The 23,233-nt window shown below is 67.8% G+C and overlaps 3 protein-coding genes across 3 annotated transcripts; 1 reads left to right on the forward strand and 2 right to left on the reverse strand.

Moving 5' to 3' along the window:
• Positions 1-851: 851 nt before the first annotated feature.
• Positions 852-2,489, reverse strand: ANKRD34A (ankyrin repeat domain 34A). The gene is given in 2 exon segments (XM_080569925.1): positions 852-1,554; positions 1,556-2,489. Coding segments are annotated over 2 exon segments (1,362 nt in total). The 5' UTR covers positions 2,351-2,489; the 3' UTR covers positions 852-987.
• A 2,424-nt stretch (positions 2,490-4,913) lies between these two features.
• POLR3GL (RNA polymerase III subunit GL) lies at positions 4,914-8,859 on the forward strand. The gene is made up of 8 exons (XM_080570055.1): positions 4,914-4,968; positions 5,762-5,908; positions 7,325-7,454; positions 7,540-7,608; positions 7,703-7,759; positions 7,857-7,930; positions 8,048-8,161; positions 8,253-8,859. The coding sequence occupies exons 2-8, from the start codon at positions 5,789-5,791 to the stop codon at positions 8,337-8,339; spliced, it is 651 nt and encodes a 216-aa protein (XP_080426181.1). The 5' UTR covers positions 4,914-4,968; positions 5,762-5,788; the 3' UTR covers positions 8,340-8,859.
• Positions 8,860-17,022: 8,163 nt separating this feature from the next.
• On the reverse strand, positions 17,023-21,637 carry TXNIP (thioredoxin interacting protein). Its single transcript, XM_080570054.1, has 8 exons — positions 21,106-21,637; positions 20,165-20,237; positions 19,907-20,054; positions 19,442-19,544; positions 19,018-19,274; positions 18,753-18,909; positions 18,487-18,635; positions 17,023-18,301 (listed from the first exon to the last, which is right to left on the reverse strand). The coding sequence occupies exons 1-8, from the start codon at positions 21,353-21,355 to the stop codon at positions 18,266-18,268; spliced, it is 1,173 nt and encodes a 390-aa protein (XP_080426180.1). The 5' UTR covers positions 21,356-21,637; the 3' UTR covers positions 17,023-18,265.
• Positions 21,638-23,233: the final 1,596 nt, after the last annotated feature.

A 23,233-nucleotide genomic window follows, 5' to 3' on the forward strand; every position in this document is an offset into this window, starting at 1 on the left:
GCTGGCTCCCAGCCCCACCGCCACCCAGGCACCCCGGCGCCCCTCGTGCTGCCCCGCTGCGCCCACCCCACCCCACCCCGCAGCCCCCTTGGGAGGGCAGGAGCTGGGGCACCTCTGGGCAGGGCCTGGTTGTGCCCCACAGCCCCGGAGTGCCCCTGGGGGGGCTCAGGGTGATCCCCAACCAACCCCATCCCCCCAGACCCCCAAAACCACGCAGCCAGGATGAGCCGTGCCGGGCCTTTATTCGTGGGGATGCTGGCAGCGTGTCCCCATCCCCATCCCCGCTCCCCCCCGGGAACACCCCCGCCCAGCACGCAGGGGGCGTGGGTGTCCCTGTGGCCAAAACCAGGGGAGAGACCCCCCACACACCCCGGGAAGGGGCTGTCCTGGGACACGGGCGTCCCGCGGCTGTTATTGCTCAGCACGCCCGGCCCCGAGCAGCGTGTGACCAGCGGGGACACCCCAAAACGCTGGCCCTAAAAGGGGGGGGGCAGGGCCTCAGCCGACGCGGAGCAGGAGATGGGTTTGTGTGGAGCGCGGTCTGGTTGTCAGCTGCTGCCGCTGAGATCCGCGGGGAGAAGCGGTGCTGGGGTCGGGGGGGAGGAAGGAGCGGGATGAAGATGCGAGGGAGCCGGGGGACGCCAGCTCCTGAAAAAACGTGCAAAGTTTCTGCCAGCGGCAGCAATGGAAGAGTTGTTTCGTGGACCCCCGCAGTCATCAGTAGGGTTCAGAGTGAACGTTGCCACCAGCCTGCCCGGGGAGCCCCACGCCTGTGCCTGTGCCGTCGGGCTCTCCGCTCTCGCAGCCCCCGCTGCCCTGGCGGATTCATGGCCACCACGGTGAGAGGACGGCAGCCCACGAGCGCGGTCCCTTCACGGGGTGTCCCCGTGGCAGCCAGGACCGGGACCGGGACCCCCTCCGGGCCAGCGCACGTGGGTAGGGGAAGGGACGCTGCGGGCATCGCTCTGGGGAGGCCGTGGGGGGCCCTTAGGTGCCCGGCTCCAGGCTCAGGGCGCTCTGGAAGTTGGCCAGCAGCCGCATCTCCTCCGTCTGCATCGAGTGGCGTCGCAGCAGCTTGCGGCGGCCCTTGGGCGAGCCGGGAACCGGGAGCCCGCGAGGGCCGGGGGGGTGCGGGCCGGCGTGCAGGGGGGGCAAGAAGCCAGCGCGCCCCGAGGCCAGGGGCTCCAGCAGGAGCGTGCCGGAGCCGCGGCGCTCCAGCAAGCCGGGAGCACGGCGGCGGGCACCAGGGGGGGACTCGGGGGTCGGCAGCGGCATGGCCGAGGCCGCGCATCGCCGCCCGCGCCCCGGCGAGGGGGGTGGCGAGGGGGGCCAGGGGCAGCCCTCGGGGTCGGGGGGCTCGCGGCGCCCCGCTTTGACCCGCGCCGCCTCGGGGGCCGTGTTGCGCCGTGCCAGCGGCTGGGGGCAAGCCGGAGGCACCCGCTCGGCCCAGGCCGCCCCCGCCAGCCCCGCGGCCTCCCTGCCCTCGACGCTGTGGCGCCGGGGGCGCGTGCCGAGGCTCAGCTCCTCCAGCCCCGGGGCCAAACGCTCCGGGGGGGGCCCGCGACGCCTCGACCCCCGGGGCCACCAGCCCCCAGGGCTCCGAGTTGAGGCGCTTCAGCGGCCGTCCCCGGGCGCGGGATGGCTCCGGCATGGCGGTGGCGGCCGGCGGCGGCGGCGGTGGGAAGCGGAAGACGTCCCGCTCCTCCTCCTTCTCGCTGCCCGCCGGCGAGGCCGCCGTGCGCACCTCAATGTCGGAGGGCGACATGCAGAGCGCCGGCGAGCGCTTCTCCTCCAGCCCCGGCGAGGGGGGCGAGTTCAGGTACTGCCGCGTGGTCTTGGTGCCCGAGGGCGATGTGTCGGTGGTGATGATGATCACCTCCTTGCCCTGCGCCTTGCAGGCGTCCAGCAGCGCCTGCAGCGTCTCCCGGTCGCCCCGGTTGATGGCGTAAACCAGAGCGGAGGCACCGGCGTAGTCGCGGGCGCTGGGGTCGGCGCCGTGGGCCAGCAGCACGGCGGCCACGGCGGCCCCGGCGCGCTCGGCGCAGGCGTGCATCAGCGCCGTCTTGCCCGTCTTGTCGGGGATGTTGGGGTCGGCGCCGTTCTCCAGGAGGTAGCGCACCATGCGGGGCTGCTCCAGCGGGTCGGCGTAGCGAGCCCGGCACGCGGCCATCAGCGGCGTCTGCCCCGCGGCGTTGCCCTCGTTGATGTAGGCCCCCCCTTCCAGCAGCAGCCGGGTGAGGCGAAACTTGCCCTGGGCCACGGCCCGCAGCAGCGCCGAGCCGTCCGCGGGCAGCATGGCCAGGCCAGGAGGCGCCGCGGCCCCGGGCGGGCGGCGCACGGGGCTGGGCATCGCACGCTCAGGGCCACCGGGACGGCGCGCGGCGGTGCCGAGGAGCCCGGAGCATCGCGTGCCTATGGCAGCGGGGAATGGCGAGGGGACGGAGCGGGGACGGGGTGGTCCTGGAGCATCGCGCGCTCACCGCAGCGGGACACGGAGCGGGGCCGGCACGTGGGTGTGGCGTTCCCGGGGCGTCAGGGGGACGCGGCACAGGGACGTCGCGTGGCCCTGGGGGGGGCAGGAGCGGCGCGCACTTAGCGCTATGCATTGAAACCCTTCCGATCCCTCCCCGCCGGCAGTCACAGCTCCCTGCCTCAGTTTCCCCAGCTGCCATGGTCGCTGCCCCCCTCCTGTGCTCCCCCCGGGGCTGGGGGGCTGCTCAGGCTTGGGGGGGGGGCACTGATGGGGTCCGCGGAGGGGACAGTTCCCGGGGAGGTGACCAGCTGTCACCGCGCAGCCCCCGGTGCCCTGCAGCCCCGGGGCATCTCTGCCACTGCCTTCGGGCTGTGCCCGCCTCCCTGCGCGGTGCCTGCGGCCCCAAATCCCCAGGGCCCCCTTCCTCCTCCACCCTCCTTCCCTTCCCCTCTACCCCTCCGGGCCCCCACCTGCAGCCACCTGCAGCCCTGCTGTCTCCTCTCCCATACCCCCCAAATCCCCTGTCCCCCTTCCTGCACCCCCTTCTTGCGCCCCGTATCCCCCCGTGCACCCCCCCATCCCTGCCCATACCCCTGACACCCCCACATCCCCTCCCCACACCCCCAAATCCCCCAATCCCCTGCCCGTGCCCCTGACACCCCCCATCCCATCCCCTCCCCGTACCCCCAATCCCCCCCATCCCCTGCCCGTTCCCCAATCCCCTCCCGCATCCCCTGCCTGCATGGTTCCCATGGTTACTGCGGCTCAGCCTCAGCTCTCCGGCCAGCCAGGAAAATGGGGAAGAAACCACCAGGCCCCCCCCCCCCGCGCCCCCCCCATTTTCAAGCCTGGCTGCCAGCGGCCCCCCAGCGAGATGCCGGCTGCAGCCGTGCCCAGGCCTGGTGCTTAGGGCTGCATGTCCCGTCCCTGCTGGGGGGGGCCGGGGGGGGCGATCCCTTCCCAGCCCCCCCCATCAGAGAGGGACCCCCCCCCCCCATCCCTCCATCCCTGCCTTTCTCTGTTACCGTGGTAACCGGAGCGTGGCATCCCCCAGCGCCACGTCGGGGTCCCCGGGGTCCCCGGTGTCGGGGCGATGGAGGTGCCGGGGCCATCTCCCGGTGGCCGCCATCCCGGCCGGCCGCGGGCTTCGCGAGGGGGAAGGAGGCAGGGGAGGTTATTTGGAGGGTTTATCCCCCCCCCCCTCCCCGCATCACTATTTTTGGCAGCTCCTGGCGCGGGGAGGGCTGGATGGGGATGAATCACCCGGCGGCGGCGGAGCCAGCGCCGAAGCCGCTGCGCCGAGCAGCCTGCGCTGCGCGGGGGTGCGACGGGAAGGGCGATGGGGCCCGGCGCAGCGGGGCTGGGGGGCGCGAGGCGGCGGGGCTGGGGGGCCGTGGGGCAGTGGGGTTAGGGGGCAGAGCGTAGCGGGGCAGGGGGGTATGGGGCAGTGGGACAGGAGGCCCCAGGAGGCTGGGGGCCGTGGGGCAGGAGGCCCTGGGACAGCAGGGAGGCGGGGGCACGGGACGGTGGGTTGGGGGCTGCGGGAAAGCAGGGCTGGGGCCATGGGGCGATCGATGGCCACAGGGGCTGCGGGTCAGCACGGCTGGATCCTGCAACGCTGCGAGGCTGAGGCGCCCCAGGGCAGCGGGGCTGGGGCCGTGGGGCAGGTGGGTGGGCACCACGGGGCTGAGGTGCTGGGACAGGGAGCCCCCTTCTGCCCAGTCCTCTTCCCCTCACTTTCTTCAGCCTGATTTTTATCCCTGCACCCAGCCACTGTTGAGTTGTCCTTCATCCCCATCCCACCCCATTCCCAACCCAATCCCATTCCCAACCCAATCCCATCCCATCCCATCCCCATCCCACCCTCATCCCAATCCCAATCCCATCCCATCCCAACTCCATCCTGTCCTCATCCCCATCCTGTCCTCATCCCATCCCATCGCAGCCCAGCCCAGCCCATTCCCATCTCATCCCATTCCCATCCCATCCTATCCCATCCCCATCCCCATCCCCATTCCCATCCCATCCCCATCCCAATCCCAATCCCACCTCCATCCCACCTCCATCCCATCCCAGCCCAGCCCAGCTCATTCCCATCCCATCCCATCCCATCCCATCCCATCCCATCCCATCCCCATCCCATCCCCATCCCCATCCCATCCCCATCCCATCCCCATCCCAATCCCACCTCCATCCCATCCCATCCCATCCCATCCCATCCCATCCCATCCCATCCCATCCCACCCCATCCCACCCCATTCACCCCGTCCCCATCCCCACCCCATTCACCCCGTCCCACCCCATTCACCCCATTCCCCCCTCCCCATTCATCCCCTCCCCGCCCCATTCATCGCCCCAGCCCCGCCCCTTTCCCCGCCCCTCTCCCCGCTCCGCCTTCTGATTGGCCCCGTCTCCCACCAATCAGCGCGGCCCTCGCCCTTCCGCAGCCTCCCCCCCCCGGCCGCACGTGGCGGGGCGGCGCATGCGCGTTGGAGGTACGGGGCCGAGCTCGGAGGGGGGGCACCGGCACCGGGGGGGGCCGGGGGGGGCGGGGGAGGCGGGGGGAGCGGCCCCGGGGCCCTGAGGGGGGCCCCGTCCCCCCCCCAGCCCTGCCGTGTCCCTTAGGGGGGCCCCGTCCCGTTCCCGCCCCCCCGTGTCCCTGTTTAGGGCCCCCCCCGTGTGCTTTAGGGCCCCCCCCGTATCCCTTTAGGGGCGCCCTGCCCCATTCCCCCCCACGTCCCTTTAGGGCTGCCCCCCCCATATCCCTTTAGGGGTGCCCTGTCCCATTACCACCCCCATCTCCCTTTTTAGGGGTGCCCCATCCCATTCCCCCCCCATATCCCTTTAGGGGTGCCCCATCCCATTACCCCCCCCCCCATATCCCTTTAGGGGTACGCCGTCCCATTACCCCCCCATCTCCCTTTTTAGGGGTGCCCCATCGCATTCCCCCCCATATCCCTTTAGGGGTGCCCCATCCCATTACCCCCCCCCCCCATATCCCTTTAGGGGTACGCCGTCCCATTACCCCCCCATCTCCCTTTTTAGGGGTGCCCCATCGCATTCCCCCCCATATCCCTTTAGGGGTTCCCCCATATCCCTTTAGGGGCGCCCTGCCCCATTACCCCCCAAATCCCTATAGGGGTGCCCTCCCCATATCCCTTTTTAGGGCTTCCCCCCCCCATCTCCCTTTTCAGGGGTGCCCCATCCCACTCCCCCCATCCCTTAGGGGTTCCCCTCCCCCTGTCTCCCCCCCCCTTTACCCCCTCCCCTGCTCTGTGCCCCCCGCAGCCCCCCCGGCTCCGTGCCCCCCCCACCATGGCGGGCCGAGGCCGGGGCCGGGGCCGCGGGCAGCTGACCTTCAACGTGGAGGCCGTGGGCATCGGCAAGGGGGACGCGCTGCCCCCCCCCACCCTGCAGCCCTCCCCCCTCTTCCCGGTGAGTTTGGGGGGCTGGGGGGGTCCCCCCGACAGCGGGGCGCGGGGCTGGGGCCTGCTGGGGTCATCGCACGCAGCCCCCCGGGGGACGGTTGGGTGGCGGCTGGGGGGGGTGGCAGTTGGGGTGACAAGTGGGGTGACAGGATGTCAGTTGGGGTGACAAGTGGGGTGGCAGTTGGGGTGACAAGTGGGGGGACAGGGTGACAGTCAGGGTGACAACTTGGGTGACAGTCGGGGCGACAAGTGGGTGATAGGATGGCAGTCAGGGTGACAACTGGGGGGGACAGGGTGACAGTCGGGGTGGCAATTGGGGTGACAACTGGGGTGCCAGGATGGCAGTCAGGGTGACAGGATGGCAGCTGGCACGCCTACCGGGGTGACAGTCGAGGTGGCAGGCAGGGTGACGTTTGGGGTGGTGGGAGTCGGGGTGACAGCTGGGGGGACAGGGTGGCAGTTGGGGTGCCAGGATGGCAGTCAGGGTGACAAGCAGGGTGACAGGATGGCAGCCGGGGTGGCAGTCGGGGTGACAGTTGGGGTGACAGGAGGGCAGGCAGGGTGATGATTGGGGTGGCATTTGGGGTGGCAGGATGACAGGCGGGGTGCCAGTTGGGGTGCCAGTTGGGGTGACAATTGGGTGCCAGTTGGGGTGCCAGTTGGGGTGACAATTGGGGTGACAGAGTGACAATTGGGATGGCAGTCGGGTGCCAGTCGGGTGCCAGTCGGGGTGACAATTGGGGTGCCAGTTGGGTGACAGTTGGGGTGACAGTTGGGGTGACAATTGGGTGCCAGTTGGGATGACAGTTGGGTGCCAGTCGGGGTGCCAGTGGGGTGCCAGTGGGGTGCCAGGCGGGGTGACAATTGGGGTGCCAGTTGGGTGCCAGTTGGGTGCCAGGCGGGGTGCCAGGCGGGGTGACAATTGGGGTGCCAGTTGGGTGCCAGTTGGGTGCCAGGCGGGGTGCCAGGCGGGGTGCCAGTTGGGGTGACAATTGGGTGCCAGTTAGGGTGACAATTGGGGTGCCAGTTGGGGTGACAATTGGGTGCCAGTCGGGGTGCCAGTCGGGGTGCCAGTTGGGGTGACAATTGGGTGCCAGTTGGGGTGCCAGTCAGGGTGACAATTGGGGTGCCAGTCGGGGTGACAATTGGGGTGCCAGTTGGGGTGACAATTGGGGTGCCAGGCGGGGTGCCAGTTGGGTGCCAGGCGGGGTGCCAGTTGGGTGCCAGGCGGGGTGCCAGTCAGGGTGCCAGTCGGGGTGCCAGTCAGGGTGCCAGGCAGGGTGCCAGTGGGGTGCCAGGCGGGGTGACAATTGGGGTGCCAGGCGGGGTGCCAGGCAGGGTGCCAGGCGGGGTGCCAGTGGGGTGCCAGGCGGGGTGCCAGGCGGGGTGCCATCCCGTCCCATCCCGCCCCGTGTCCCCGCAGCCCGTGGAGTACCGCCCGGTGCCGCTGCCGGGGGGCGAGGAGCTGGAGTACATGCTGGCCCTCAAGCAGGAGCTGCGCGGCGCCATGAAGAACCTGCCCTACTTCATCAAACCCGGGGCGCCCCGCAGGGGTACGGGGCTGGGGGAGGGGGATTTGGGGACCCCCCCCCTCACCCCAAAGCGCGACCCCGCTGACGTCCCCCCCCCGCCCCGCAGACATCGAGCGCTACTCGGACAAGTACCAGGTCTCCAGCCCCGTTGACGGCGCCATCGATTGGAACCCAGGTGCGTGGTTTTTTTTTGGGGGGGGGACGGACACTTTTTTTGGGGGGGGGGCTTACGGGGGGGCTGATCCAGCCCCTGCTCCCCCCCCCCCCAGACTGGAGGCGGCTGCCGCGGGAGCTGAAGATCCGGGTGCGGAAGCTGCGGAAAGGCCGTGAGTACCCCACGCTGCCCCGGCCCCCCCCTCGTGTGTGTGTCCCCCCCCCAGGGTGGGTGACGCTCCCCCCACCCCGTCCCCCCCCCCCCCCCAGGGACCACCGTCCTCGTCCCCAAGAGCAAGCAGCGGGTGGCGCTCGACAAGGAGGAGGCCATTAAGAAGCTGGAGGTAATGAGGCCGAAGGCTCGGATATGCCCCCCCCCCCTGTAATTAATGCTGGGGGGGGGCGGGGGGGGGGCAGCAGGTTTTTTTTGGGGGGGGTTCACGGGTGAACGGCGCCCCCAGAGCCTGGAGAAGAAGGAGGAGGAGGTGACGTCGGAGGAGGAAGAGGAGAAGGAGGAGGAGGAGGAAGGCAAGGAAGAGGAGGAAGAGGAGTACGACGAGGAGGAGCACGAGGAGGTGAGGTGGGGGGGGGGGGGTCGTCACCTCCCGGTTGTGGGGTGGTTTTTTTTCGGGGGGGGGTCTCCCCACGGCTTCTCCCCGTCCCCAGGAGACCGACTACATCATGTCCTACTTCGACAACGGGGAGGACTTCGGCGGCGACAGCGACGACAACATGGACGAGGCCGTTTATTGAGCCCCCCCCCTGCCCCGGGACATCGGGGGGGCCCGGCGCCCACCAGCCCACCCCCACGGGGGGGGGGTCCCAGTGCCTCCCAGCACACCCCCGTACTGGGGACCCCAGTGCTCCCAGTCAGGGCGGCCGGCAGGTGGCACTTGTGCTCCAGGGACGGGCGCCGCGGCCTCAGCACCGGGTGCCCCCCCCCCGGGGATGGTAATTTTTGGGGGGGGGGGGGTGACCCCGCTGCCCCCCCAGCTCGGGGGTCCCTTGGGGCCCGAACCCCTGCGGGGGGGAGGGGGGGCACGGGGGCAGGTTTTAATGGGCTCCGTTTGGTTTTAGCGTTGGGGGGGGGGAAGGATCGGGGCTGGGGGCGGCCGTGGGCCCCCCCCCGGGCTCGCCCTGTGCCGTTTTGGGGGAAAAGGGCCCCTTTCTGGGCCTTGCCCCCCCCCCCCCCCCCCCATTTCACGGCAGGTTTTTAACGTTTGGAGCTTTTTTTTACCGATTTGGGTGGATTAAAGTTGGGGTTTTTCTTGTCTCGTCCTGCGGCCTCCAGCTTTTTGGGATGGGGGGGGGGGGGTTGAAAAAGGGGGGGGTCCCGAGCTGACCCCGTCCCTGCAGGGGGACCCCCCCCACCTCCCCCAGGCTGTGCCTGGCACCGGCTGCGACAAAACGAGCGGGGCCGGAGCGGGGCGGCACCAGTTCCAGCACTGGTTTGTACTGGCGAAGGGCGAGCGGGAGGGAAAAGAATGGGGGCGGGGAGGGGGTCGCGGGGTAGGGACCCCCCTGCAGCCACCTGTGCGGGGGGGTCCCGGCCCGTGCAGCCCCCCCCCGGCTCATCTCGCCCCGCTCCAGGCGCGGCACGTCCCGTTCCCGAGCCTGCTTACGCACGGGGTCAGAACGGGGCTGGCAGGATCGGTCCCAACCGGCCCAGCGCAACGGGGACGGCCGCGTCCCCCCCCCCCGTCCCCAGCACGGCGAGGGGCTGCCGGGGTGTGTGTCCCCCCCCCACCTTGGGGTCACCCCCCCAAACGCCTCCAGGGACCCCCCACCTTGGGGTCCCCCCCCAAACGCCTCCAACCCCAACCAAGGGACCCCCCGACCCCTCCCGCCGCCCCCCCAGCCGGCGCGGAGCTGCTGGGCCCGCGGGGCTGGTTATTTATTTATTGTAGGGTTGTTTGCCAACCAGCGCCCTGGGATCGCCCTACCTGGGCGGATTGTTATTGTAGGGTCTCGTGAGCGCCGCTCGTGAGCAGCCTGTTGTTATGGTAGGGTTGCTGGCGCCTTCACCTGCTGTTGTGGAGTGGCGTGATGGGCTTGGCGGGGGCCGGGACCTGCCCCGCAGCCACGTTTTTCCCCCCCCCCCATGACTCTTTGACCCCTATGGGTGCCCCGTAGCGGAGGCCGGGCACCCTTGGGTGCTGGGAGCGGCAGGGTGGGGGCCCCAAGCACCCCCCCCAAGGTGCAGGGCTGGGCTGGGAGCTTTCTGCCCCAGCACCCCAGGATCGCTCACACGCGGGTGCCCCCGAGCTCCCCGGCCGCGTGCGGGGGGGGGGGGCATGTGGCACCCACCGGGCGCACGGGGTGGGTGCTGCTGCACCCATGGTGGGGTTCCCGGTGCCGGGGGGGGGGGGTCCCTTGGAGCCCCAGCGGCCCCCACCCCACAGGGTGCCAGGATCCGTGCGTGGGTTTGGCTGTCCCTTGTCCCCCTGCCCCCCCCCCCCAGGCCTATGCCACCACCTTTGGGGGGGGGACAAATGGCACCGAGCTGCCCCCACCCAACGTAGGGTGCAGGAGCAGGAGGCTGCAATGTGGGGTTTTTTTTGGGGGGGGGGGGGGGCCCATCCCCACGGCCCCATTCACCCCCCCCATTTATCTGCAGCCACCCCATAGCCCCCGGGGGGGTGTGGGGGGGGGGTCTCGGGGATGTGGTTTGCGCCCCCTCCCAAAAAACCCAACCCCGGGGGTTTTTGCAACCCTAAAACCAGCCCCCCCCCCAGTGGGGGCAGTTGGTGGTGCTGGGCTGAGCCCTGCCCAACTCAGCTCCTGCACCGGCAGCAAGAAAAACGGGGGCTGGGGGGGGGGGACAGGAATTTTTGGCGTTACGAGGGGACCCGGCAGAACCCCCACAGGCCGGGGGGGGCCACCCACGAGAACTTCATGTGCTGGGGAAGTGCCGTGACCCCCCCGCCCCGGGGAGGTTCCTGTTTATGGCTTTGTTTTTCAGCTCCCGGGCAATAAAAACGCAGCGTTGAACCCGCGCCGTAGGGCTGGGGGTGCTGAGGGGTCCCTGGGGGGGGGGGGCGATGGGTGCTGATGTCCTGGGGGGGCGCACGGCAGTGCCCGTTTGTCCCCCGGGGGCTGCGGGGGGGACGGAGCCAGAGGGTGCTGGGGGCACTGGGCTGAAGGGCCGGGGTGGGAATCGGTGCCAAAACTGCTGGAAACGGTGAAGCTGCAATGGTTGTTTTTGTTTGCCCCCCCCCCCCTCCCCAGCCCTCGTTTTCTTCCTTCCTTGGGGTGTCCCCGAAGCTGAGAGATGCCCCGGGTCGTGCCCTATGTGTGTCCCCCCGCCCCCGTCCGGGGGGGTCCCCAGGAGGTGACGATTTCCCCGCACAGCTCCGGGGGTCTGCGCCCCGTCTTCGGGTGGGGGGGGGCTCACGGGGCCCCCACGGCACCAGGTTCCCCCCCTTGGGGCACAAAGGGAAGGATCCGGCCCCACCTCAAGGAATAGAAGTGCTCTCTAAATAACAGCCCCGGCAGCCAGGGCTGAGTAATGGGGTGAGGCAAGCGAGGGGGAATTTGGGGCTGGGAACAACCCCGGCCGTGCCCCCCCCTCCCACGGCCGGGGGTTCGGGCACGGGGGGGATTTGGGCACGGGGCTGGGGGAGCTGCCCCCCCCAGTCTGACAGGGGGGAACCTCTGCAACCCCAGGGCCCCAAAGCCGCTGCTGAGCCTTCTCTCCGTGCCTCAGTTTCCCCACAGGCCGGGGAGCGAGGAGGAGGAGGAGGAGGAGGAGCGGGGCCTCTTCCTCCCTGGTGCACGCAGGCGGCGCGTGGGCTCCTCGTGCGCCGCCTCGGCCGCTGCTCGCCGCTATTTTTACCCCTTCGCTGCTGCGCCGCGGCTCCGCCGGCTCCTGGCTTGGGGTTTTTCCCTTGGGGGGGGCTCAGACGGTGGATTTTGGTCCCTTGGGGGGGGTGGTTTGGGGGGGGGGGGGGTTACCCCCCTTTCAAGGACACCCCGTAGGCCGGGCTCTTTGGAGCAAGGAGGGGGCTGGGGGTTGTGGGGGGCAGCATCCAAAGTCTGAGGTGGGGCTGGGGGGCGGGCTGATTCCGCCCCCCCCCCCCCCCATCCCGCTGTCCCAATGGGGACGGGGCAGGTCCCGAATCTCTGCGGCACCCCACAAAGGGCCATGGGCCCCGGGGTGCTCCCAAATCCTCCTGGGAGCTGGGGGGTGTGGGGCTGCGGGAATGGGGGTGCAGGATTGGGGACGGGGGGTGCAGGATTGGGAACGGGGGGGTGCAGGATTGGGGACGGGGGGGGTGCAGGATTGGGGACGGGGGGTGCAGGATTGGGGACGGGGGGGTGCAGGATTGGGGACGGGGGGTGCAGGATTGGGGACGGGGGGGTGCAGGATTGGGGACAGGGGGTGCAGGATTGGGGACAGGGGGGGTGCAGGATTGGGAACGGGGGTGTGCGGGGCTGGGGGCAGGGGGGGTGCAGGATTGGGGAGAGGGGGGTGCAGGACTGGGGACAGGGGGTGCAGGATTGGGGATGGGGGGGCAGGATTGGGGACGGGGGGGTGCAGGATTGGGGACAGGGGGTGCAGGATTGGGGATGGGGGGGCAGGATTGGGGACGGGGGGGTGCAGGATTGGGGACAGGGGGTGCAGGATTGGGGACGGGGGGGCAGGATTGGGGACGGGGGGGTGCAGGATTGGGGACGGGGGGTGCAGGATTGGGGACGGGGGGGTGCAGGATTGGGGACGGGGGGGTGCAGGATTGGGGACGGGGGGTGCAGGATTGGGGACGGGGGGGTGCAGGATTGGGGACAGGGGGGGTGCAGGATTGGGGACGGGGGGGTGCAGGATTGGGGACGGGGGGGTGCAGGATTGGGAACGGGGGTGTGCGGGGCTGGGGACAGGGAACTGCAGCACCCGGGGCCTGATCCTGCTCTCACACCACGCTGCCAGCACCGGCGATCGGAAAGAAGTTCCCACGTGCTGCCCGCCGCAGACAATAGCGCTCGCCCTTTACCCAAATTGGCTTCGTTCGCGGGGAGCTCCAGCGCCACGGCTAACGTTCAGCGCCCGCGGCCGCGTTTCCAGCCCGGATTAGGCGGGGGCTGCAAGGGCCCGGGCCAGCAGTGACCTTGGCGAGCTGCGGCTCACCGGCAGCGGAGCTAAAATTAAACGCAAAAGCGGAGAAGTTCAGCGGGTCTTGGCGGTGCCTCCCGAAAAAGAAAAAAAAAAAAAAACAAGAAAAAAAAACCACCCGTAAAGGTCGGCGGGCGAATGTCAGCGTTCGGGCGGCCTGCCCGCCGCGAACCGAATCCCCCCGGGAGCGTTTCGGGGGCTCGATCCGGTGGAGTCGAGATAAATCCTGCCTCCCGTTTACCCTGCGGCTGCCTCCCCCCCCCTCCGCGCAGGAGCTGCCGGCAGATCGCTGGCTGCCCCCCCCGGGGTGAACTCAGATTTTTTGGGGGCGGCTCAGATCCCCCAAAACACGCTGGCATCGCGACCCTTCCCGCTCACCCAGGGGGCTGCGATTATCCCACCCCCCCCCCCCCCAGCCCCAGGATGAGGCCCCCCCGTGCCGTAGCCTTTGACCCACTTTGCCGCAGGAGGCGACGAGGGGAAGGCAGCGGGCGCGGGCAGCCAAAATAGTCGGTGGGACCGCGGCGCCGCGAGCGCCTTCCGGCAGCGCCGCGAGCCAAGGCAGCTGCCGAGCGAATAGTTTCCAGCGGAGCACATCGAGGAGCAGAAGCGCAAAAAAAAATAAAATAAAATGCAAAAGCCCCCCCCCCCCCCCCCCCGCCCGGCCGTAAACAAGCGACCTGGAAAGCCGCAGCCCGCATCAAGTGACTCGGTTATTTTGTTCTTTTGCAGGGGAAAAAAATAATAATAATGCTAATAATAAATGCGGAGGCGAGGAGCTGAGCCCCGGCCCCGAGGTGCCGGGGGGGGTGAGGGGTGCATGGAGCGGCGACGGCAGGACGAGGCGCCCCGAAATCAATGGGGACCTCAAATCCTGGTGCGCAGAGCAGCCCCGCTGCGCCCCGCTGAGGGTTTTGGGGCCGTCTCCGTTCCCCCCCCCCCCCCGGGGCTGCGGCTTGGCCGTGGCGGGGGCTGAGGCACCCGGGACCTTTGGCTGAGTTGGAGCCACCGCGCGTGGCGGGGCCGGAGCCAGCGCGGGCCCCGTGCCAGCAGCCGGGGCGAGCAGCCAGCTGCAGGGCCACCGGGCGGCACCGGGAGCGGGGTGTGCATGGGTGGGGGGCTCTGCTCCGGGCTCCCCCACTTATTTCACCCCCTTGGGAACCCCTTGGGACCCCACGGGGCTTGGCCCCAGCCCCGGCCCCGCTTCCCCGCAGGGAAGAGGAGCGCCTCGTCCCCTCCGCCGCCCGTTCCTTCTGCTTGTCCCGGGGGGGGGGGGGGCCAGCGGAGCCCCAAATCCCACAGCAGATCTGCAGCAGCCCCCAGGACGGGGCCGGGGGGACGCAGGGTGGGTGGTGGTGTGCTGGACGGACGGACGGACATGGGGATGAACAGAGGGACAGCGATCCAGCCCTTGGGGTGGCTCCGGGGGCAGTGAGACCCCCCCCAACCCCCCCGTCTTGTGCGCAGGGACCCCCTCGGCAGCACGCAGAGGGGCTTCGAGCCCTTTTTTCCCAAAGACAGCCCGTTTTTAGCCCAATTTAGCCACGGCCACGCCGCTCCCTGGGCCGGCCGCAGTGTCCCGTTGCAGGGGGCTCGGTGACGAGTCCTTGTAGGGACCAGCGGTGGCTCGTCCCCAGCTCGGCGGCGCATCGCTGTAAACAGCTCGCTGGAAAAATCCCTGCCTGGGCAGGGACAGCTGGGCAGGGAGGGGCGAGCAAATAAATCCCCACCACCCCCCCCCCCCGGCAATGGGGCCGGTGTGGGGCTGGGGGAGATGCGGGGCCACGACGCGGCCCCATTGCCCCCCGGGTGCGCAGGGGCGCGATCCCACTCGCTGCGGCGCACGGCCCGAGCTGCCGTGCCCACCCGAGCCCCCCCAGCCAGGGTGGGTTTTTTTTCTTCCTCCCCTCCCCTCTTTATGGCCCAAATTGGTTTTTATCGGGGCCATAAAGCGGGGCCGGGCTGGGCGCGGGCGCAGATGTTGCTGAGGCTGCGGCTTCGGGCTCCGCTGGCACCCAAAGGGGCTGGCAGCGGCTGGGGAGGTGACGGCGAGGTGGCCACCGTCCCCGCCTGGCAGCGTGCCCCCGCGCCCTTCCTCGAACGGTGCAGCGGGACAACAACAAAAAACAATAAAAAACAAACAAAACACACCTGGGGCCTTTGTTTATTGTAGGGTCTCTGCAGCGCGTGTTGCCCCCGAGCGGGGCAGATCCACCCCGGGGGCCGGGGCAGGTCCCAAAACGGGGCGTGGGGTCTGGGGGTGTCTCCCCAGCTGGGTGCGCGGCGCTGCCCCGCAGCCTGGGATGTGGGGTTATTTTTTTGGGGGGGGTCTCTGCTGGCAGGGGCTGCCCGCCGCCCCCCAGGACCCCCAGCTGGCTGCAGCCCCCACCCCATAAAGCTCTTCCTGCCCGTACTTGGGCCGGAGCCGGACTCCCCCTTCACCTGCTTGGAGGGCAGCCCGGCCCCGCGGCCGTGCCAGCCGGGCACGGGGACGGCATCTCGGTGTGTGTCCCCCCCCCCAAAACAAAAATCCCCTCCCACGCAGGGCATCAACCCACGAAGGGAAACTGAGGCACGGGGGCGAAGCAATGGAGGGGCTGCGAGCAGGCGTGGGGGGCAGCGGGCTGCCCGCCGAGGGCACCCTGAGCCTCGCACCCACGGGTGCGGGGAGAGGCTGTGCCGTGGGGGCCCGAGCACCCCAAAAAGGCCCCGCAGCGAGGGGGGGGGGACACGGAGCTGCGGTCGTGGGACGGTGCCGTGACGTCCCGGGGACACGGGGTGACAGTGCCGGGCGTCAGAGCCCTGCAGCACTTCTTGTACCCTGACGTCCCCCGGGCCCAGCTGGACCCCGCGAGATAAGCGCCGCGGGGCTGGGGCTGGGCGAGGGGAGATAAACCCCGAGCGGTGCCGGGGGCTGCCCGAGCCCAAACCCCCCCGGGCGGGCCCCGAGCCGGGGCTGGTTTTGCTCCCCGGGCCCCGTTTGTCGGGGTTGGGGAGGGAAGAGTACGGGGGGGGGTTGTTTTTTATGTGATCTTGCTTTGTTCTTGGATAATAAAAAAAAATAATAATAATTCGGAGAAATGGGAAATGGCTCCGGAGTGGGTTGGTGAACCGAAGGGTGCTGAGCCCCGCGCTGCAGCACCGGGCCGGCGGCAGGGGCTCGGGGTCGGGGACGGGGCTCGGGGACGGGGACATGGACAGGGCTTGGGGACGGGGCTAGGGGACGGGGTTCGTCCTACGGGGGCCGTGCTGGCCTGGCACGGCCGGAGCCGCCGGCATCCCGCCGATAAGGCCCCTACGTGCCGAGCTGGTGCCGCGCCGTGCCGGCGGCGGTGAGATAAGGGCCGGCTACGGGGCGGGGGGGAGGAGGACAGGGGACGTGGGGGCTGCAGCGGGCAGGGTGGGGAAACTGAGGCACGGCGGCCGTGGCGTGGAGTGCAGGGTTCAAGGCGCTGCGGGGTGGTGGCGGTGCCCGCGGGGGTCCTGCAGACACCCCCCCCGCCCCCCCCGGAGGCGTTGGGGTGCTCGGCGAGGGAGGGGGCGTCCGCCAAGTAGGGGACGGGTGAGGGAGCGCGGCGGCTCGGCCAAGGTCGGGCCGCACGCGGGCTGTTTTCCTCTCGAGGGATCTGGGCCCCGTTCCTGGACAAAGCCGGCGGCCGCAGGCAGCGTCACGCCGCCGTCAGATTTTCCGTCAACTTTCACCCACATCCCCCAAAAAAGGGCCGGAGGAAGGGGCCGCGGGGCGCGCAGGAATTTCCCACCCCATCAGGACCAGGTGCCGGGGAGCTGCTGCTCCGTGCCTCAGTTTCCCCTTCCCAAGGGCGGCTTCTCCTCCTAAAACCTCATCCTCGCCCGCCACCACCTCGACGGGCGTTTTTGCGGGGTCCCCAGTCCCGCACAGCCGCGACCTGCAGGGCTGGGGCCTTCGCAGCGCACCCGCTCCCGCCGCAGGTACGGGGCCGGGTGTCAGGTGTGGAAATCGGGGCAAAACGAAGCAAATCTGAACTGAGCAGCGGGTTTCCTCTCCCCATAGAGCAGGGCACTGAGAGAGGGCAGCCGTTGGCTGACCCGGCCCCAAAAAGCACCCGGAGCAGGGCTGCGCGCGCTCTCAGGCAGTGGTTGCGTTCCACAGGGTGCACCCATGGGTGCCCAACGCAGGCGCTGCGGTAGCACCAAGGCCGTTGTGCCTCGCAGAGGTGTGTGGGGCAGGGATGGGGGCATGGGGGCAACACCTCAAGCCCCTCAGGTGGCTTCAGGACCTCCGCCCCACTCCCCCAACTCCCCCTCCACCGCCCTCCCACGCCCCAAGTCAGAGACCCCACAAGGACGTTGCTTTGAGAGATCTTTATTAAAAACTTCGCCCCATAGGGGTTTGTAGAGCCTCAGCAGTACAAAATATAGACTTTTTCAACTCTTATCCCCCACCCCCCCAAAAAAAACCAATACAAAAACAAACTGTACAAAGGAGTCATCCGCTCCATGCCCCAGCAGCCCGCGAGAACTCGGCCCTCCTGGGGCCATCCCCATCACAGCAGCAAGAAATTCACCGGCCAGATTTGGTTTCGCCTTTTCGGCGCCGCAGCCCGGCCTCGCCCGAGTCGGGGGCATTTTGGCACCGGGAGACAAAGTTTTGGTCGAAATGTCAGGGACTCGGGCGGTGCCAGCCCGGGACGGTGCTGGGGGGAGGCCGCCGCCGCCACGGTTGCGGGCGTGAAGCGAGTAGAACGGAGCATAGTGATTTCTCCCGCCCCGCGTCGGCTGCGCGGGGTTAGTAGTTCAGAGAGGAGACGCCGAAGATCAACGCTACGGGCACGGCGCCACTCAACGCAAACCGGCCCGGTCGCGGGGCCGAGCTGCCCCCATCGGATTCTAGGAAGCGAACTAGCCCAGACCAGCATGCAGAGCAGCCCTCGGGGCACCGCGTTAGCTCCCCGTCGTAACGGGGGTCCATCGCTTTCTGCAGCCTTGCCCCTCGCCCCGTGCGGGGAGCTCAGACATCAGAGGCGTTAATTAATTAGCCTAAGCGAGAGCAACAGCCCTCCGGGCAGAGGGCCGGGTTTGGCTACAATCGTCTGTCGCGCGGGTCGCATCCATCGCAGGACGGCGTCGCGATGGCGGTTTCCCACAGAGCAACATCGCTGCAAGTCCTTTCGGGCTGGCATCTGCCTCTCCTCCCCTCCCCGAAGGGTTTGGGACCGAGGTGTCTGAGGCACTTACACCTTCTGCGCTCCACACCCCCATCTTCTGCCCGCTTCCACGTGAGCACCTTGGTATTTTTTGTTTTTTTCGGAAGACTTTGGCTGTGAGCAAGGTCCCCAACAACCCCTGAGCCACAGGAGGGTTCCTCGTACGCGCCAAGGCAGCCAGCACGCGAGGGAACACACAGACTCAGACACTTCACCCCTTCCGCGCTCGCCCGAGAGCCTCCCTGGGAGCTATCGTGACGGGCGCCCTTCGTGCGGCCACTCCTGCAGCAGGGCTCCCAGGAAGACGCCAGTCTGGGCTGCTGCCAGGTCCCACGGCAGGTTCAGAGTCCAAAAAAAAGAGTGGGAGCGTGACTTCCGCTCGGCACTCACTGCACGTTGTTGTTGGCGATGCAGGGATCCACCTGGGGAAGAAGCCAAGAGGCCGGTGAGATGCTTCCGGACGCCATTCCCCACCGGATCTGCCCAGAGCTACCATCCAGAACCACACCTGTCCCCCCCACCCTAAATCCCTCTGCTCCCTGAATCCCAAATCCCCCCCCTGCTCCCCAGAAGCCCAGCAGCCAGCCCTCGGGGCCCCGCTGCTCACCTCGGTGTAGGTGGGCGGCGGCATGAACTTGAACTCGGGGGCGTACATGAAGATGGGGCTGTCGAAGCTGTCGGGATCGTCGAGGAGAGGGGTGGTCGGGCTCTCCAGGCGGTGGTCTTCAGGCACGATGTCCAGGTAGCAGGGGGGTGCTGCGAGACAGGGAGGGAAAGGGTGAGCATTGCCCCACGGCGCCCCAAAAACCGCGTCGGTGGCAGGTGTGGGGCGCCCCCCAGGAGCCCCCCCCGCCGTCGCCGTGCCCCGCTCACCTTCTGGAGCATCCGGCAGGTTGAGGTCCACCCAGCTCATTTCGGAGCTGGTCTGGCTGGCCATGCTGGAGCTGCGGCTCCCGATGCCCGACCGGCTGCCGATGACGAGGGGCAGCTCCAAAATGATCTTCTTGGAGCCCGGGACACTGACGTAGATCTGCAAGGGTGCAAGGACCGGAGTTAAGCGACGTCGGGAGCCAGCAGCACCCCAAGTTTACCCCCGCCGCCGAGCGAGGACGCGGGGTCAGCAGCCCGAGCCACTCACCTGCAGGAAATACTCCACGCGCAGGATGTTGCAGCCCAGGATGGACGGCTTCAGCTTCTTGACGCGGATCGTTTTGCCCCGCCAGGACTCTGACATGCCCGAGATGATGTGGTTGCCCCGGACGCAGGAGAGTTTCTGAGTGAACACCTTGGTCTGCCCGTTGGCCAGGTAGGTGTGCTTGGCGATGATGGCTGCTTTGGGCACCACGATGCGGGAGCAAGTGTTCTCGAAGTCAGCGTTGATGCAGATCTCGTCACCTGGGGAGGAAAGGACAGCTTGCATTTAGGAAGGTCCAACCTTTCCTCTTGGGGTCTGCCCGTTTGAGCCGCCATGCGCTGGTTCAACGCCCCCCGAGGCTCCCCCAAAACTCGTCCCACTGCCCCTTGCCTCCCCCCTTCGCTCCTCGAGCCAGGCAGGCTCCTACCTTCACAGAAGCCCTTCCTGTCGATCTGGGCGCTGACTGACACGCGGCCATCAGGAATGAACATGCAGGACACCTTCTTCTCCTTCTTGGCAGCCACTGGGGACTGTGGAGAAAGCAGAGGGTTACCCGGATGAAACCTGCCTGCTGCCCCCAGGCCATTCCTCCTGCCCGCTCCAAGCTTCACCTTCTCCCCCCCAGTTTGGGATCTCAGGTTCAAGTTCCCTGGAAGGCTCGAGTGTCTTGCAGGGAAATGAAGGCCCAAGTGACTCACTTCACCTGCCTTGGTGTAGGTTTCTAGAAGTGACTAAGACTTCTTAGGAACTAAGCCCTTAATCCACGCTCAGCAACGAAGCCCATTAAGGGCGTCTTAATTACAGAGGTCGGAGTGACCCCACCTAAGCGCCTCTCTCAACACCCTCCGGCACCCAAACCTCCTGGAGGGTGGCAAGGCACAGCAGCACTCACCAGCAGCTCTGGAGTGTTCACATCAACGGGGTCCATAACCTCGAAGCGCTTCTTTATCTCCTGTGTGGGAAAGGACGGGCGCTCGAGGAAGGCCTTCACCCAGTAATCCACGCAGCCGTACTTTCCCTTGAAGGTTGTACCAAGAGGCCTGAGAAGACAAACACCTGTTGTTAGGCATATCTGAGGCAGCAACAGAGTTTTCCATAAGACCGCGATTTATTTTTTTTTCCTCAGAGACCGTATTTGTGTGATACTTACCCCTGCGGAAGCTCGAATCCGAATTTGTACTCGTATTTGTTCCCAGGTCTCAGGATTACAGAACCATCCCCATCTGGGAAAAGAAGAGGGGAGCGTTAGATGAAGCTCCAGGGCACTGTTCTTAAGCATTATCCCCTTTGTGCTTACCCAGGCAGCGATCAAGTCAGAGGCTGCATGAGCTAGAGCAGCATTAGCTGTTTGCTAAGAGCCTCCCACACCTGTCCCCAAACAACCACAGAACTTCATGTCCTCATGAAGCGAGCAGCACTTTCACTTCCTCTTTCAACATCCGCAGCTGAGGCCACAAACACAACCTTGCCTCAGTTCAGCCTGCGTTACCCCTCCCCACTGCCTCCCCCCTGGACTTCGCAGGAGTATCCAACACCAACTTCCTCGCCGTTTATCTCTGAGATTTCACATCACCCCAGGTATCTCCCGGGACTCTGCCAACTCCCTCTCCGCCTACCCTGCAGCCAGCCCAACAAGGAGGCTGAAGGCAGGCAGGGAAGCTCTCCGTGCCCTGGAAACTCCTCGCCTCTGGCACCATCTGTGCGGGCCCCTCCCTGCCTACCTGTTGCAGGCACCAGGCTCAGCTCCTGCTGCCCTGCAACACCCAGCCCAAACCGATCTCATTCTGCCTGCTCCCAGCCACATCAACACCCAGGTCCCTTGGTCGCAGCACGGCTGCTTTTGTTCCGGGCTCCTCAGAGGGCACAGAAACCCTCACCTTTCCCTTTGCCCAGCTGTGAGGTCTCTATCCATTTCCTCATTTCTCCCGAGTTCCAGCCACCACCCGGTTCCACTTTCAGCGCTGAGCCCTCCCACCCCAAAACTCCCCCAAAACTCCCAACCAAGACACCCCACACCCAAGGGGGCACAGCCAGGACACCCCAAGGAGAGACCCACCTCCACACCCCCTTCTCCCGGCCCCAAGCCCTCACCTGTGGGCTGTTCCTCCAGGGTCAGGACGTCCTCGAAGCGCAGGTACTCCATCTCCTGCTTGCACTGCTGGGGGCCCTTGGCCCAGTTGACTTTGGCCACCCCGCAGGCCAGCACCTTGACGGCGCTGACGCGAGTCACCTCGGCCACCTCCACCAGCACGCGGCCGGCCACCTTCTCCCCGCTACAATAAACCTTCTCGGGCTCGCTGAAGGCCACGAGGAAGGTCTTAACTTTCTTGAACATCACCATGGCTGAGGTGAGTGCGTGAGGATTCTCCTGAGGAAGCAGCGAGCGGCGACGCGGGGCAGAGATAGGTTTTTCTTCCTCGCAAGGAGGAAAAAAGGCTATAAACCACCCCAAAAAAGGCTGGTTTCAGTCAAAAAAGAAAAAAAAAGTAGGAGGTTTAACCCCTTTCTGCCCGCCGCAGAGCCGCTGCGTAGCTCCTCCGCCTCCTGCTGCCCTCAGCGCTCTGGCCGCGGCGCCGCCGCCCGCCCCCTTTTATAGCCTCCGCCCGCCCGCGCTCCCCCCTCCCGCGCCTGTTGATGCCAGGCGCTCCACGCCGAAGGCGCGTGGCCAGGCCGTGCTGCTCGCGTGATCAGCGCGCCCATTGGCCGCCGCCGCCTTGTTTACAAGCCGGCTGGCCAATCAGCGCGCCGCCTGCGGAGCGTGGACAGCGTGTGAAGGAGAGGCGAGCGTGTGCTCGGCTGGGGAAGGCGGGGGCGGGGGCGGGGAGGGAGGCGGAGTGACAGCGCGGCGGGCCAATGGAAAGTGAGGACGGGCGGCGGTGGAGGCCAATGGGGAGCGGGGAACGGGATGTTCTGTTCCCAGCTGTGAGGGCCGGGGGCGAGCCCCCGGCCTGGGGCTGGGCCCTGAGGGGGGGGGGGGCTTGGTGCGACCCCCGCCCGCTGGGGGCTTCCACAGCCCCCCCCCAAGTCCCCCCTCAGTCACCTCCTGTGTTCCCTCAGCCCCCCAGTGGTGCCCCCCCGCACCTAAAAACGTCTACTTTGTGGTAAAAAAAGGACGGAATTGGGGTCTGGGGGGCATCTCTCAGCCTCCCTCCGTCCTGTCTGGGGACCGTGAGGGGGCTCCCCTCATCCACCGCCATCTGCAGCCTGCAACAGGGTCCTGTGCCCCCACCAAAGGGTCCTGTTCCCCTCCAGTAGGGTCCTGTGCCCCCCCAGTAGGGTCCTGTGCCCCTCCAGTAGGGTCCCGTGCCCCCCCAGTAGGGTCCTGTGCCCCTCCAAAGGGTCCTGTTCCCCTCCAGTAGGGTCCCGTGCCCCTCCAAAGGGTCCTGTGCCCCCACCAAGGGTCCTATGCCCCACCGGTAGGGTCCTGTGCCCCCCCAGTAGGGTCCCGTGCCCCCCCAGTAGGGTCCTGTGCCCCCCCAGTAGAGTCCTGTGCCCCCCGAGTAGGGTCCTGTGCCCCCCCAGTAGGGTCCTGTGCCCCCCCAGTAGGGTCCCGTGCCCCCCCAGTAGGGTCCTGTGCCCCCCCAGTAGGGTCCCGTGCCCCCTCCCTGCCTGCCAGATTTGGGCACCCCCCCCAAACATCCCTTTTGTGCGCCGTCACCCCGCTAAAAGCAAGGCATGACGCCCCCCTCGCCCCCCACACTTCGGGACCTTTCCAGCCGTCACCCCGGGGTGACAGCACCGGCGGCACGCGGCTGAGATCACCGGGCCTCGGCGTCACCGAGGCTCGTCACAGAACCACGGGGGGGGGCACAGGACCACGGGGGGGGCTCTTTTCTTATCAACAAGGCCCCCACCACGGGCTGCCCCCCCACCTCCTACCCCCGTGCCCCCCCCAGCTCCTCGGCCCCGTTCCCCCGCGGGGATTTGGGGCGCTGCCGTGGCCCCCGCTCACGACCCCATCACATTTTCCTTCCTCGATTATTTTTTACAAGCACACATTCCCCCCCCCCCCCAACTTTTTCTTTTTTTTTTTTTTTTGGAGGGGGGGCTTTTTTCACCACTCATTTTGAGCCCTGTTATACTCCTGCGGCTCAGGAAGGGCAGCGCAGGGAGTGGAGGAAACGGCAGAACAATATTTTCGGAGTCGCCCAGGCCTCCCCACCCGCAACGAGGAAAGGGATTGTTTTTTTTTTTCTTCTTTTTTTTTTTTCTCAGGAGT

Source organism: Anser brachyrhynchus (assembly GCF_964034855.1).
Source record: "Anser brachyrhynchus genome assembly, chromosome: 28".
NCBI lineage: Eukaryota > Metazoa > Chordata > Aves > Anseriformes > Anatidae > Anser > Anser brachyrhynchus.

Excerpts from the sequence above, each read along its gene's own strand:
- POLR3GL (XM_080570055.1), top strand. The coding sequence starts at position 5,789 with ATGGCGGGCCGAGGCCGGGGCCGGGGCCGCGGGCAGCTGACCTTCAAC. Across the intron at positions 7,931-8,047 it reads AGGCCATTAAGAAGCTGGAG|AGCCTGGAGAAGAAGGAGGA; the intron begins GTAATGAGGCCG and ends CGGCGCCCCCAG. Across the intron at positions 8,162-8,252 it reads ACGAGGAGGAGCACGAGGAG|GAGACCGACTACATCATGTC; the intron begins GTGAGGTGGGGG and ends CCCCGTCCCCAG.
- TXNIP (XM_080570054.1), bottom strand. The coding sequence starts at position 21,355 with ATGGTGATGTTCAAGAAAGTTAAGACCTTCCTCGTGGCCTTCAGCGAG. Across the intron at positions 19,275-19,441 it reads CAGGAAGGGCTTCTGTGAAG|GTGACGAGATCTGCATCAAC; the intron begins GTAGGAGCCTGC and ends TTTCCTCCCCAG. Across the intron at positions 18,302-18,486 it reads CGCCGCCCACCTACACCGAG|GTGGATCCCTGCATCGCCAA; the intron begins GTGAGCAGCGGG and ends CTTCTTCCCCAG.